The following is a 14,843-nucleotide window of genomic DNA, read 5'->3' as shown; positions in this document are numbered from 1 at the left end:
GTATACCTCCCACCTGCATTAGACCTTCCAAAATGCATTACCTCACATTTGTCCGGATTAAACTCCATCTGCCATTTCTCCGCCCAAGTCTCCAACCGATCTATATCCTGCTGTATCCTCTGACAATCCTCATCATTACCCGCAACTCCACCAACCTTTGTGTCGTCCGCAAACTTACTAATCAGACCAGCTACATTTTCCTCCAAATCATTTATATATACTACAAACAGCAAAGGTCCCAGCACTGATCCCTGCGGAACACCACAAGTCACATCCCTCCATTCAGAAAAACACCCATCCACTGATACCCTCTGTCTTCTATGACTGAGCCAGTTCTGTATCCATCATGCCAGCTCACCTCTGATCCCGTGTGACTTCACTTTTTGTACCTGTCTGCCATGAGGGACCTTGTCAAAGGCTCCACTAAAGTCCATATAGATAACATCCACTGCCCTTCCTTCATCAATCATCTTCGTCACTTCCTCAAAAAACTCAATCAAATTAGTAAGACACGACCTCCCCTTCACAAAACCATGCTGTCTCTCGCTAATAAGGTCGTTTGTTTCCAAATGGGAGTAAATCCTGTCCCGAATAATCCTCTCTAATAGTTTCCCTACCACTGATGTAAGGCTCACCGGCCTATAATTTCCTGGATTATCCTTGCCACCCTTCTTAAACAAAGGCACAACATTGGCTATTCTCTGGGACCTCACCTGTCGCCAATGAGGATGCAAAGATTTCTGTCAAGGCCCCAGCAATTTCTTCCCTTGCCTCCCTCAGTATTCTAAGGTAGATCCCATCAGGCCCTGGGGACTTTTCTACCTTAATGCTTTGCAAGACACCCAACACCTCCTCCTTTTTGATAATGAGATGACTGCGACTATCTGCACTCCCTTCCCTAGGCTCATCATCCACCAAGTCCTTCTCTTTGGTGAATACTGATGCAAAGTACTCATTTAGCACCTCGGCCATTTCCTCTGGCTCCACACATAGATTCCCATCTCTGTCCTTGAGTGGGCCAACCCTTTCCCTGGTTACCCTCTTGCTCTTTATATATGTATAAAAAGCCTTGGGATTTTCCTTAATCCTGTTTGCCAATGACTTTTCATGACCCCTTTTAGCCCTCCTAACTCCTTGCTTAAGTTCCTTCCTACTGTCTTTATATTCCTCAAGTGCTTCATCTGTTCCTAGCCTTCCAGCCCTTACAAATGCTTCCTTTTTCTTTTTGACAAGGCTCACAATATCCCGTGTTATCCAAGCTTCCCGAAACTTGCCAAACTTGTCTTTCTTCCTCACAGGAACATGCTGGTCCTGGATTCTAATCAACTGACGTTTGAAAGACTCCCACATGTCAGATGTTGATTTACCCTCAAACAGCCGCCCCCAATCTAAATTCTTCAGATCCTGCCTAATATTGTTATAATTAGCCTTCCCCCAATTTAGCACCTTCACCCGAGGACTACTCTTATCCTTATCCACAAGTACCTTAAAACTTATGGAATTATGGTCAGTGCTCCCGAAATGCTCCCCCACTGAAACTTCGACCACCTGGCCAGGCTTATTCCCCAATACCAGGTCCAGAATGGCCCCATCCCTAGTTGGACTATCTACATACTGTTTCAAGAAGCCCTCCTGGATGCTCCTCACAAATTCTGCCCCATCCAAGCCCCTAGCACTAAGTGAGTCCCAGTCAATATTGGGGAAGTTAAAATCACCCACCGCCACAACCTTGTTACCTTTACATCTTTCCAAAATCTGTCTACATATCTGCTCCTCTACCTCCCGCTGGCTGTTGGGAGGCCTGTAGTAAACCCCCAACATCGTGACTGCACCCTTCCTATTCCTGAGCTCCACCCATATTGCCTCGCTGCATGATCCCTCTGAGGTGTCCTCCCGCAGTACAGCTGTGATATTCTCCTTAACCAGTAATGCAACTCCCCACCCCTTTTACATCCCCCTCTATCCCGCCTGAAGCTTCTAAAGTCTGGAACATTGAGCTGCCAATCCTGCCCTTCCCTCAACCAAGTCTCTGTAATAGCAACAACATCATATTTCCAAGTACTAATCCAAGCTTTAAGTTCATCTGCCTTACCTGTTATACTTCTCGCATTGAATCAAGTGCACTTCAGACCACCAGTCCCGCTGTGCTCAGCAACATCTCCCTGCCTGCTCTTCCTCTTAGTCCTACTGGTCTTATTTACTATGTCCCCCTCATTTATTTCACTTGCTGTCCTACTGCTCTGGTTCCCACCCCCCTGCCACACTAGTTTAAACCTTCCCGAGTGACGCTAGCAAACCTTGCAGCCAGGATATTAGTGCCCTTCCAGTTTAGATGCAACCCGTCCTTCTTGTACAGGTCCCATCTGTCCCTGAAGAGAGCCCAATGGTCCAGATATCTGAAACCCTCCCTTCTACACCAGCTGCTCAGCCATGTGTTTAGCTACACTATCTTCCTATTTCTAGCCTCACTGGCACGTGGCACAGGGAGTAATCCAGAGATTACAACCCTAGAGGTCCTGTCTTTTAACTTACTACCTAACTCCCTAAACTCCCCCTGCAGGACCTCATCACTCTTCCTGCCTATGTCGTTGGTACCGATGTGTACCACAACATCTGGCTGTTCACCCTCCCCCTTCAGAATGCCCCCTGTCCGTTCAGAGACATCCTTGACCCTGGCACCAGGGAGGCTACATACCATCCTGGAGTCTCTTTCACATCCACAGAAGCGCCTATCTGTGTCCCTGACTATAGAGTCCCCTATAACTATTGTTCTTCTGCGCTTTGTCCCTCCCTGCTGAACAACAGTGCCAGCCGTGGTGTCACTGCTCTAGCTGCTGTTGTTTTCCCCTGATAGGCCATCCCCCCCAACAGTATCCAAAACGGTATACTTGTTAGAGAGGGGGATAGCCACAGGGGATTCCTGCACCGAATGCCTGCCCCTTCTAGCGGTCACCCATCTATCTACCTGCACCTTGGGTGTAACCACTTCTTAAAACTCCTGTCTATGACGCTTTCCGCCACCTGCATGCTCCTAAGTGCATCCAGTTGCTGCTCCAACCGATCCATGCAGTCTGTGAGGAGCTGCAACTGGGTACACTTCCTGCAGATGAAGTTGCCCGGAACGCTGGAAGCGTCACAGACCTCCCACATCTCACAGGTAAAGCACTTCACCCCTCTAACTGTCATTTCTCGCACTAATTAGTTAATTAATATAAAATCAATAAATATTTATTAAATGCTTACTAAATTATGATACAGTTTAGTTTAGAGATGCAGCACTGAAACAGGCCCTTCGGCCCACCGAGTCTGTGCCGACCATCAACCACCCATTTATACTAACCCTACACTAATTCCATATTCCTACCACTTCCCCACCTGTCCCTATATTTCCCTATCACCTACCTATACTAGGGGCAATTTATAATGGCCAATTAACCGATCAACCTGCAAGTCTTTGGCATGTGGGAGGAAACCGGAGCACCTGGAGGAAACCCATGCAGACACAGGGAGAACTTGCAGGAGAACTTGCAAACTCCACACAGTCAGTACCCAGAATTGAACCCGGGTCGCTGGAGCTGTGAGGCTGCGGTGCTAGCCACTGCGCCACTGTGCCGCCCCACTTAACTATATGGTCCCTAGTGCTAGATTTCTACAATAAATACTAAATGCTAACTAAATACAGTAATCTCCTCCCTCTGGTTTAGTTACTCTACTTATTAATTAGTTAATTAGTGCTTTAATCTATTTTTATCAGTTTTATTTTCAAATTCGGTACAGATTCCCTACCAGCCAATCAGGTCACAGCTTTCCTGTGACCTCATTTTTTTCAGTTTTTTTCCCCCACCCGCGGTAACTTACTGCTCTGGAACTCCGCCTTCCGAGTCTGCTCCGAGAATCTCCGAGGTAAGTTTTATTTTATTCTTACCATTCTGGAACTCCACCCTCCGAGTCTGTGCCGAGAATCTCCGAGGTTAGTTTTTTTTTATACTTACCGCTCTGGAACTCTGCCCTCTGAGTCTGCTCAGAGAGAGAGGCAGGGGAGCAGCAGCCTTCTGTGCTGCTGTACAGTCAGTTACTCCCTGTCTTCTCTCTGTGTAATAAAACTTCTAGTTTCTTCAGAGATGAGCAGGCAGTCACATGGTTCTTCTCAATCCCCTTTGTTTCTAATGAGGTTTTTCTGGAATCTTCTAATGAAATTCAAGGTTCTACATGCCCCAGGGTGACCATTCACACTTGGAGGGAGTTGTCTCTTTCAAAGTCAATGGGTGGGGATGGCCTTGATTGCTGTGCTAATGAAGCTATTCTAGGTAATTCAATCACTTAGATCAAGCCATTGTCCTGGCTGGGCGTTTTGTTAGACTTTTTGTCTCAAGTCCAATCTCCTGATATTTCAGATGTAAATGGCAGTGGCCATCTTGGCTGCTAGTTTTTTAAAAAGTTACTTGTAGGGTTTCTACCTATTAAAAGTCTAAGGTAAGTTTCCAACCGATTAAATTAATATGTCCCATTTGGCATATAGGGATTTTCCTGACAAAGTATACAAGGTACAGAATGACACACTGTTACAGTTTTATGCTATTGTTTATAATGGGTTATTCACCTTGAAAATGCACCACCCACTGATATCAATCTTTACATCTACTTTATGTTTTAAATTGATAGATGGATCTTGTAGCAGAAAGTAAATAATAGAATTTTCGTAATGTGTTTGATTTATTTAGAGGAATTTTGAAAAGGTGAATTATGAAGAAATATTTAAGCAAGATGGTTTTTAGAACATAAAATGTAACCTGTTCTTCAAAATGTTTGCAATTGTATGACAATGATTGGTCATTATTTATTTTTGAAATTTGCAGCTAGGTTTTTACACCATTCGTTTAATATATTTTGCAATATATTTATGTTGAAGAAAATCCAGATTGTGCCCTATTGTTGAACAAATTCTCCGGACTCAGACATTGAGAATCAAACCCTTTATTGCATGATATCATGGGGGATAACACCTTACCTGTATGCGGTTCAGTGCTCCTCCCCCAGTTACAGATCGCCGTGGACTTATATAGTATAACAGAGGCAGAACAGACAGTTTCTCAATCAGACATAAAACCGCAAGATAACCACAGGACTGCCTACGTGACTATACACCATGCACAGTCCGAGGTCAGCAAAACATCAGTTTCAACAATAACAAGCTAGTTCCTTAATTTAATGCCCACTCCAGACACCATATCTGGCCGTAATGTCTGATTGTGGTTAGCTGCTCTGTCTACAATTTATGACCGTTGGTTGAAATTAGATACAAGCTGTGTCCTGCTTTTCTGCTTCTACAAAGTTAAGTAATAATTAGCAAAGCTAAGAAAATTTCTCCAACAATTTATAACCCTCAAAGCAACATGTTTTGTTCTTTGAGATAAAAACAGAAAGTGCTGGAAATACTCAGCAGGTCTGGAAGCATCTATGGAGAGAGAAACAGTGTTAAAGTTCCAGGTCGAACTTTCATCAGAACTGCAGTTCAGAAGTTCTGATGGTATCTGCAGATCCTGGAGACTGCTCTCACGGACATTGCTCAGGGTGCATGGATAGCTGCCTGTTCCCTCAGCCTTTTCTCACAGTCATTTCGCTCCACTCTCCTTTGAGGCTTCTGCCTCAGCAGCACACTAACACTCCAGCTTCTGTGAAGGCTGCTGGCACTGATTGAACCTCCCTCATCCCCAACCCGCCTGCCATCCCTGATTGAATGGCAAACCCAAAGGCAGCCTGCTAATTGGTTGCCTCCAGAAAATTGAGCGGAAGGCGCACTGCACTGACAGCCGGGTTCCAGACCCATGAATGGTGCCAATGGCTGAAATTATTCTGACAGCAGAATCTTAGCACTTTCGTTTTTAAATGAAGGACAGGACCATTTCCAATCCCAATGGTTTATGAGGTCCGCCTGCCTGCGTGATCTTCCCAGAGGCCGCCTGTTAATTGACCACCTCCAGGTGCCCTGTCAAATTAAGGATGGCTGGCTGGCTGTGCAGGCAGGAGGGCCAATGGGAGTGCCCGAGGGTCTGGGCAGCCAGCAGACCCACCAGGAGAGGTGGCTGCTCTCGCTGTAGGTAGGGGGCCATGAGGGTGCTCCATGATGGAGGTGCCCTCTGAACATTTCAAAAAAACATTAAATAAAGGATAGACAAAGCTGCCAGGCCATCATTGTAAAGGGGGAACCCCTTCACGGATTGGCCTGTGGCCACAAATTTGAACCTGTGGCACCCACAGCTCCAGGGGGTTGGGTTGGTGTGTGGGGGCACGGGGAATTAAAGGAGGCCTCACTATCCCTTCTGGCCTGCCACCAGGAGGCCGCCTTCTAGCACCTGTCGGACTTCGGCCTCAGCGGGGGACCGTTCCACCATTGGGAAGATCCCGACACGTCACCAATCTGGCCCTGGGTAGGCACATAATTGTTGATAATGAGCTACCCGGTGTTGCTGTGGGCAGGTAGCTGATGCCAGTCTGACCCTACCTCTGGCAAGCACACTCAGAGGTGGGAATGCATCCAGTAGAATACCTGATGTGCACATTTCAAAGATTCCCCACCCTCCTGCCTCCAAAGCTGGTAAGATTCAGTCTGTGTCTTGAAAATTCAGCCCATAAGATCAATTTGTAATTTTAATATTCTCAGCCTTATTTGGATGGATGTATTCATGTCCACCATCAATTCAGGCAGTAAGTGTTAAGCAGAACAGTTGTTCCAGTTGATCTTCCACTCCTTCCACACTGTCTCAGAATCATCAATAAACTGGCAAAAAGGGAGTAGAAAACCTTCTGCTGTCCACAATAAAGTGTATTTCGTACAGTCTGTGGAAGGGGAACAGGCAAATTGGGCGAATGGTCTTTTTTATTTTATGTTTTCCTATATCCACACTGAACAGAGTCAATTCTGATGGAAAAGTCTACCCTTATTAGACTTTGACTTGAGGCAAATGCAAGGGGTCATGGAAAGTTAAAATGCAAATTTTATAACCTCATAGCTGTTAGGAGTTTGCCTCAATTATTTCGATTGGCCGATCCTAGTCCTTCAAAACTCCGCAAATAAACCAGTCAAAAGGAAATGTGGCCGTGAATGTGACTCCAAATGGAAGCTTTGCTTAGATAATTGCTGATTAATGACATTGTGAATGTTTTACAGATTAAATATGCCAAATATTCAATCAGATTTTAGTAGTCAAGTGCAAAAGTTGAGAGTGCCATCTAGCTTTATGAATAACATAGTAACCTTTTGTGCCCACAGTTCCTAATGGTGCCTCTACTGAATCAATTGGAGATGACAAGTCAGGTACGGTAATTTCTAGATTTAAGAGCCAATTTGACACAGAAATAGTTACAGTTGTGCCTTATTTGAATTTCTCTGGGACTTTTTTTATCTGTGTATATAACCTGTAAGAAAAATGCATTGCAATTTTATATGATTCTGAACATGCCTTTAACACCTCCAAGGTGATCCAACTGATGAAATAATTCATTGCGACAGTATCTTTAAGCTGGCTACCGACAAATTGTGTTTTGTTCAGCACTGTTTCTTCTGTTTCTGGTATCCAAAATATCACTTTCAAGGTGACCTGAGGACAAACTTTAAAAATCCCCTTTTTGATTCGCTGAGGAACTTTAAAACCTGTTTCAGCCAATTAGAATCCCAATGTCAATTGGAATGTCCCTTGCTTATCGAAAAATGTATTGAAAAAAATGGTGCATGAACGAATTATAATGGAGGGCAGAACTTCTTTCAACTGCCCAGAGTTCCAGTTTTGAAGTGCGATCTCTGAGAATAAAGTTCAAGGTAGGAAAATGCAATAAAAATGAATTAGTGAGCGACTGCATGTTCGAAGTGAGGGATTATGAGACTTCATGCGGTGTGTCTGATTGCAGGATATTTGTTGTATTTGAACGATAAAAAGATCAGCTCATTGTTTAGATTTTTAATATGTAATTGATACACAATTTATTTGCATAAAACATTAGAATTGTTAAAAATCGTTATTTTATAGATATATTTTTCACCTCTTGGATGAAGTAAGCATGCACACATAGCTGTAAATACTTTAGGGTGGGAGAGGAATGGGGAGCAGGGAATAAGGGCAGCATGTCCCATACAAATTTGTTATGTCAAGAATGGCTGCAGATTGCAAAATTGCCCAGTTTCTCTGCCCCAACTCTTTAAATGTAGCTGTTCTCCTGAGCATATTATGGATTACAGATATGCAGGTAATTTAAAAAGAAATGTTACACCCTTGTTCAAAAAAGGATGTAAGGATAATTCCAGCAACGATGGGCTAGCCAGCTTAACCTCGGTGGTGGAGAAGCCTTTAGAAATGATAATCAAGGATGACAAAATTAACAGTGACTTGAACAAGTATGGATTAATTAAGGAAAGCCAGCACGAATTTGTTAAAGGCAGATTGTGTTTATCTAACTTGATTTTTGATGAGGTAACAGGGTGAATGAGGGTAATGTGGTAGTGTGGTGTACATGGACTTCCAAAAGGCATTTGATAAACTGCCACATAGCAGGCTTGTCAGCAAAGTGGAAGTCCATGGAATGAAATGGACAGTGGCAGCATGGGTATGATGTTGCTGAGTGACAGTTTTCCTGACCAGAGGAAGGTATACAATAGTGTTCCCCAGGGGTCAGTACTAGGACCACTGCTTTTCTCGATATTTATTAATGACCTAGGCTTGGGTGTGCAGGGCACAATTTCAAAATTTTCAGATGACACAAAACTTGGAAGTATGTGAACTGTGAGGAGGATAGTGATAGACTTCAAGAGGACATAGACAGGCTGGCTGATGGGTGGACATGTGGCAGATGAAATTTAATGCAGTGAAGTGTCAGGTCATACATTTTGGTAGAAAGAACAATATAAAATAAAGGGTACAATTCTAAAGGGTCTGCAGGAACAGAAAAACTTGGGGGTATATGTGCATAAATCATTAAAGGTGGCAGGGTAGGTTGAGAAAGTGGTGAAAAAGGCATGCGGGATCCTGGGTTTTATAGATAGAGGCATAGAGTACAAAAGCAAGGAAGTTATGATGAACCTTTATAAAACATTGGTTCGGCCTCAACTAGAATATTGTGTCCAATTCTGGGCACCACACTTAAGGAAGGATGGCTTTAGTGAGGGTGCAGAAAAGATTTACGAGAATGATTCCAGGAATGAGGAACTTCAGTTATGTGGATAGATTGGAGAAACTGGGGCTGTTTTGCTTAGAGAAGAGAAGGTTGAGAGGAGATTTGATAGAGAGGTTCAAAATCATGAGAGGTCTGGACAGAGTAGATAGGAAAAACTGTTCCCATTGATGCACAGGACATCAATATAAGGTGAGTGACAAAAGAACCAACAGTGACATGAGGAAAATCATCTTTATGCAGCGAGTGGTTAGGATCTGGAATGCATTGGCTGAGACTGTGGTGGATTCAATCATGGCATTCAAAAGGGAATTGGATAATCACTCCGGAGGAGAAAGCATTTGCAGAGCTATGAGGAAAGGGCTGGAGAGTGGGACTAGACAGCATAGATATGACGGGCTCATCCAAACACAGGCTGAATGGCCTTCTTCTGTGCTATTATGATTCTATGAAGCAACCTACATTTTTGAAACTCCTTATCAATACCTCAGATACATCCCAGTGCATTACATACTGTTTTGAAATGTTGACTATTGCTATCTCGGGAAATAAGGCAGCCATTTGTGCACAGAGGTTGGATGGATGACCAGTTGATAATTTTTGTGGAGTTGGCTGAGGAAGGAATATTCACCAGGATGCTGGGAGAACACTCTGCTCTTATTTGAATAGTGGGCTGAAATTTATGTTGCTGCCACTGTGTCTCAATGGGTTGGATTTTACCAAGCCCATGACGTCAGGGTCTGTGGCGGGGGAGGCCAGACGATGGTTGCAGCAGAGGCCTTCCACAGAGCTCGATGCCAGGAGGGCCCTGCCTGATCCTCCCAGCAGTGGCGTGGCTCCATGGCAGCCCCCTGCCCCCCCCCCCCGCCCCTACTCCCCCCACCCCCTGCACCCCCACCCGGCTGCTGGGTGATGGGACCTGTATATACACTTAAATCAATAAAATGGATATATTAACATAAACTTACCTTCAATCTTCCAGGCCTGCTGTGATCCTTAGTGCAGCAGTTGGCATTCCCGTGTCTTCAATTCCCCATTTGGAGAAAGCCGGTGTGACACTGGTGGGGAGGGAGGAGGAGTTAAAATTTCCAGTGCGGGGGCAGTGGGGGAACGGGGTCAAATAAATGTAATGAGTGCAGGGAATGGTGGGAAGGGAAGAACTTTAAACTTTATGTAGTCTTGGGGTGGGGGAAGGTCAGATTTGAAAGGTAAGTGTTCTGTTGGGGGGAAGGGCAAATAGCCAATGTATTGTTATTGGGGGGTGGGTGGTAAAGAGGTATTAGAAATTTATTTGATGAATTTTGGGGAGGTGGTTCCCTTTAAAAATGTAAAGACGCCAGCAGGGCAGGCTGCACTTTAAAAACGGTGCCAACACATGCACACAGGCAGTGCTGACACCATTGCTGGGGATGGACAGCCCACCCCCCTCCACGTAATTTGGGGGCAGGGGGGGTGGTGAAGGCTGCCCTGGCTATTTAAATGATCCACCATGCAGGTGATTGCGGCGGCTGTTTGGCACATGGCCTGCAATTCTTTGAGCTCACCGTCGAGATTGGCGGCAGGCTCTTAAAGTCCAGCCCAATGGGTGTAATGCTTACTTTTGCCCTCAGCATCATAACCAACACCATTCCCCAATCTGTGATGTTTGAAAGGCCAATAAATGAATTCCAGGTAGCCTGCACAATATGTACTTTGTGTCCATCCACCGAGCACCTGAAGACAGAGATGAACATATTTGACTTTGGCATATGATTAGTGTATGTAAGATTCCTATTCCCAAAGAAAGCTGGGACAGCAGATCAGATAGCATCACTATGGTATATGAATGCCCACCATAATGATTGCTGCTTCATCAGAAGCACCTCAATTATAGTATACCACGTTTTCAGTGCTACCACATAAACCAAGGCATACCACAGCCAAAATAGTCTGATTCATCATATCCACCAAGATGCCAGTAACAATATGTGCAGATAGTGCCATAATAAGAATGGGGAACTGCCTTCACAAAGTCTGCACTATCACAGAACCAGGTGCGATCAGCTCCTAAGACACCTACAATTACCATACATCATAGGGCTGGAATACCTAGTGACAGTACTAGACAGTCTGAAACCTGCTTCTAACCCTCACCAGACATGCTGCAATACTGACTTATGAGGATGGCGTCATGCAATGATAAAGACGGCCAACCTCCTTGCATCCACCTCATGCAGCAACACCTCCAATTCAGTAACCCACCACTCAACATTATTTCACTCAGTGAGTACTTTGTAGGAGGAGTAGATTAGGAACTAGAGTAATTACACTGGCACAAAGGTTAGTCACAATGTGAAGAAATAGGTGTGGAAAGGAAGAATGGGTTTTGTTGGTACTTCCTGACAAATATTGTTGTTCAAAGTAAAGATAGCTGATCCCATGGAGTTAGGAGTTCATTTCTCTGTCTGTTTTACATTTGACGTCTACATCCTTTTAAATCTCACTTATATGCAATGTATTGCTCCTGCCAGAGGTGTGTTTCCTGTGCACGTGAAAATCTGCACCTGAAGCTGTGCATAATTCTAATAGCCGACCACAGAAAGCCACATACGTCAGTTGGAGTCAGTGTAACATTCATTTCAAACAATTGGTGTGTACAGTATATCCATAGTGGAGTATCTAGTGTTCACTATCCAAACCCAACCTGGATGAGGTCCTGCATGGTCATCACCTTCTGTGTAAATATACTTCAGCGAGAATTGATAAAGCAAGAAGAGATGGGGACAAGGAGAGAAAATCAGAGGAAAAAGTGGAAGTAAAGAATGTTACAAATACTTTTGGTCTGTAGACAATGATAAACCAATTTACCTAATCTGAAGGGGAGAATGGCTACGGGAAAACCTCTTGGAAATTTCTAACCGTAATTAAGAAGCAGTTCAGGACAGCAGTCTGTCAGACTCTCATTATTCGATTGAATGCACTAATGGATCATTGAAATCAAATCATATCTCATGACCTGACATCTAGTATCCAATCAGAAACTACAGCATATCTGACTCTCAAAGTTTCAGTTTGAAAGGGTTGTAAAGCTGCACCCAGAATGATAACCGCTAACGCAATAAAAGTGTTTACAGAAACTATAATCATTCAATAAAGCTGACATCAAGACTGAAAAACCCACCAACCAAAACATCTCTGCCTCATTATATGATCGATACCAAAAGAAGTATCACTCTATTCAGCTTACCAAAAGCATTATTTGTGCCTTCCTCTAACAGTGATACATACTACCTAAATTAGCGCAGTACCAGATTTAAAACAGGAGTCTTTTCTGAAGATCTACTTATATTATGAATAGTGTTATCCTGCTAGATACATTTTGGACACTGCCTGGAGTTCTACTAAACCATGTTGACAAGGTGATTCCAGCTTTAATCTTTGACTTGCGCTGAGTGTGCTAATCTGTTTGTGCTGATACACTTGCTCTCAGTGGGTTAGGGTGGGAGAAAATTAGCCAAGAATGATATAACATTAAATTCCATCAGTGGCACAGTCAGTTTATCTCAGTAAAATACAGCTGCCTTATAAAAGCGAGATGATTTGGATGAAATAATTGAGCACATTGCAAACAGCATAAGGTGCTGAAAAGGTGTGGGCAATTACACCTGAATTGAACCTTCCTCTGCCTTCCAGTGCGGATCCTGTGTGTAATCTACCCATAATATTTAGAGAAAAAATTACCTAAACTCCTAATCTTCATGAGTCCAGTTTACTCTCCTTTTCTCCACCCACTCACAATGGTGAGGCATTCTTGTATCTCTTGAAGACGAGTAAGCTCATCTCACCTGTACCAGCTTCCAGTGCTATTTTAGGTCCCTTATAGGCTGAGGAAGTGGATAATCCTAGTGTAGAGAGTTCAGCCACCAGCCCACCCTCTCCATGTCAGTGCCCTTATAAGGGACTAAGGACAGGACCTGCGTATCCGAGTCCCAATATTTATCCAAGCTGCTCTGCCAAATTCCCACTGGACTACAGCAAAAATCCAGTGGGACAGCCAAGGGCACTCAGCCCCCTATATTCGTTCTGGCAGTAAGACAACCCTGGAAAATGCAGTTCAACTAGAGTTAATATTGTGCATCAGATTCCCTAATGTGCTTCAAGCTAAAAATCCTCTCACTTGGGCTATTACTGTGTGCATCTGATTCACCAGATTCTCAGTCTGCTAAAACATAAAACAAATTATTATCTAAAATATTAGGGAATGCACTGAGTGGGACAAGAGCCTGGAAAACTGATAATCAGTTAGAATGTTAAAAGCATTTCACCCAACAATTGCCATCCTTCTGCAGATGAAGACAATGACAAAACGGGCTGGATTTTCTAATCCAGTCTGAATCTCACAGATCACAGGCAGAACCTGCCTATCTCATGGACCACTGACCCTGACAAATCATCCTTATACATAATTGAGATGGGTTCTGGCAATCTTCCAAGCTGTACAGGGTTTCCTGTCCTGTAGTGAGTGAGGAAAATGTCTGCGGCTGGCCTTGGCCACCTGCTGAGGAGTCATGTGACTGGCAGGCCCCAGGGCAGCAGAAAAATATTCATTCTTGAATTTTTTACAAACATGCCTTGCCCAGTGCTCCTTCTAATTCTCCTTCGCCATCTTAGCAATCCTGGATGCCATGAACAAAACACCATGCCCACCCAAAATAGGGATGGAAATATTCTAATTTGGCCAAAATCATGGAAGCAGCAGTCATGCTGGAGACCCAGGAGATGGCACCCTGGCCCAGCCCCAGCTCCACCTGTATCGAAAATCTTGCTCAACCAGTCACCCTCCCTCACTAACCTATTTATCTGTGGTTGATTAACTTTGACTTTATAAATAGGCCCCAGCTTGGGCTGGAAAAATTGGCTATAGCAAACTTGTGTAACAGCTTTAACATCATAAAACTTTCATCCTCCTGTGTTGATATTGAGGCAAAGTCCAAGGCAAGTTTTACTGCCACAATTAATTTATATGGCATCCCACTTGCTTCAGCTCTGAAACAGCAAACAAACTATATAAATTTCATAGTCTTCATATAAAAAAAGGATTGATCTTGCCTTGCTCTTTCCACAACCCTTTGGCCTTGTACCTGAACCATATAAAATAAATACTTCAGCATATAAATGCATCAGCAAACAAATGACTGCCATCTCTGTGATGGATGTATATTTTGAAGAAGTTAATTACAACTCCAGTAGACAATCAAAGAACAAAGAACAGTACAGAACAGGAACAGGCCATTCGGCCCTCCAAGCGTGCGCTGATCTTGATGCCTGCCTAAACTAACACCTTCTGCACTTCCGGGGCCCATATCCCTCTATTCCCTTCCTATTCATGGATTTGTCAAGATGTCTCTTAAATGTCGCTATCATATCTGCTTCCACCACCTCCCCTGGCAGCAAGTTCCAGGCACTCACCACCCTCTGTGTAAACAACTTGCCTCGCACATCCCCTCCAAACTTTGCCCCTTGCACCTTAAACCTATAATGATAATTCTTAACATTAGACCTCATGACCAATTATTATCTTAAAATCTGTTTTTCCTTTAGTTGGTAGCATTTTCAACTCTGACTCAGAACAGTGTAGCTTCATGTTCCTTGCTTCTGGGGGTTCAGGTGGTCTGCATCAGACACCGGGCTGGATTTTATTG

General features: G+C 43.9%; 1 protein-coding gene across 2 annotated transcripts in view; it reads left to right on the top strand.

The window, feature by feature from the left end:
- The window catches only part of ca9 (carbonic anhydrase IX), a 123,810-nt gene that overhangs the window by 97,564 nt on the left and 11,403 nt on the right, over positions 1–14,843 (top strand). For both annotated transcript variants that reach the window (XM_068052344.1, XM_068052292.1), the window contains exon 9: positions 7,271–7,315. In XM_068052344.1, coding sequence (XP_067908445.1) covers positions 7,271–7,315 — 45 coding nt within the window. The remainder of the gene's footprint in view (positions 1–7,270; positions 7,316–14,843) is intronic.

This window comes from Heterodontus francisci, chromosome 1 (genome assembly GCF_036365525.1).
Source record: "Heterodontus francisci isolate sHetFra1 chromosome 1, sHetFra1.hap1, whole genome shotgun sequence".
NCBI classification, from domain to species: domain Eukaryota; kingdom Metazoa; phylum Chordata; class Chondrichthyes; order Heterodontiformes; family Heterodontidae; genus Heterodontus; species Heterodontus francisci.
This window is presented reverse-complemented; position numbering and strand designations above follow the sequence as displayed.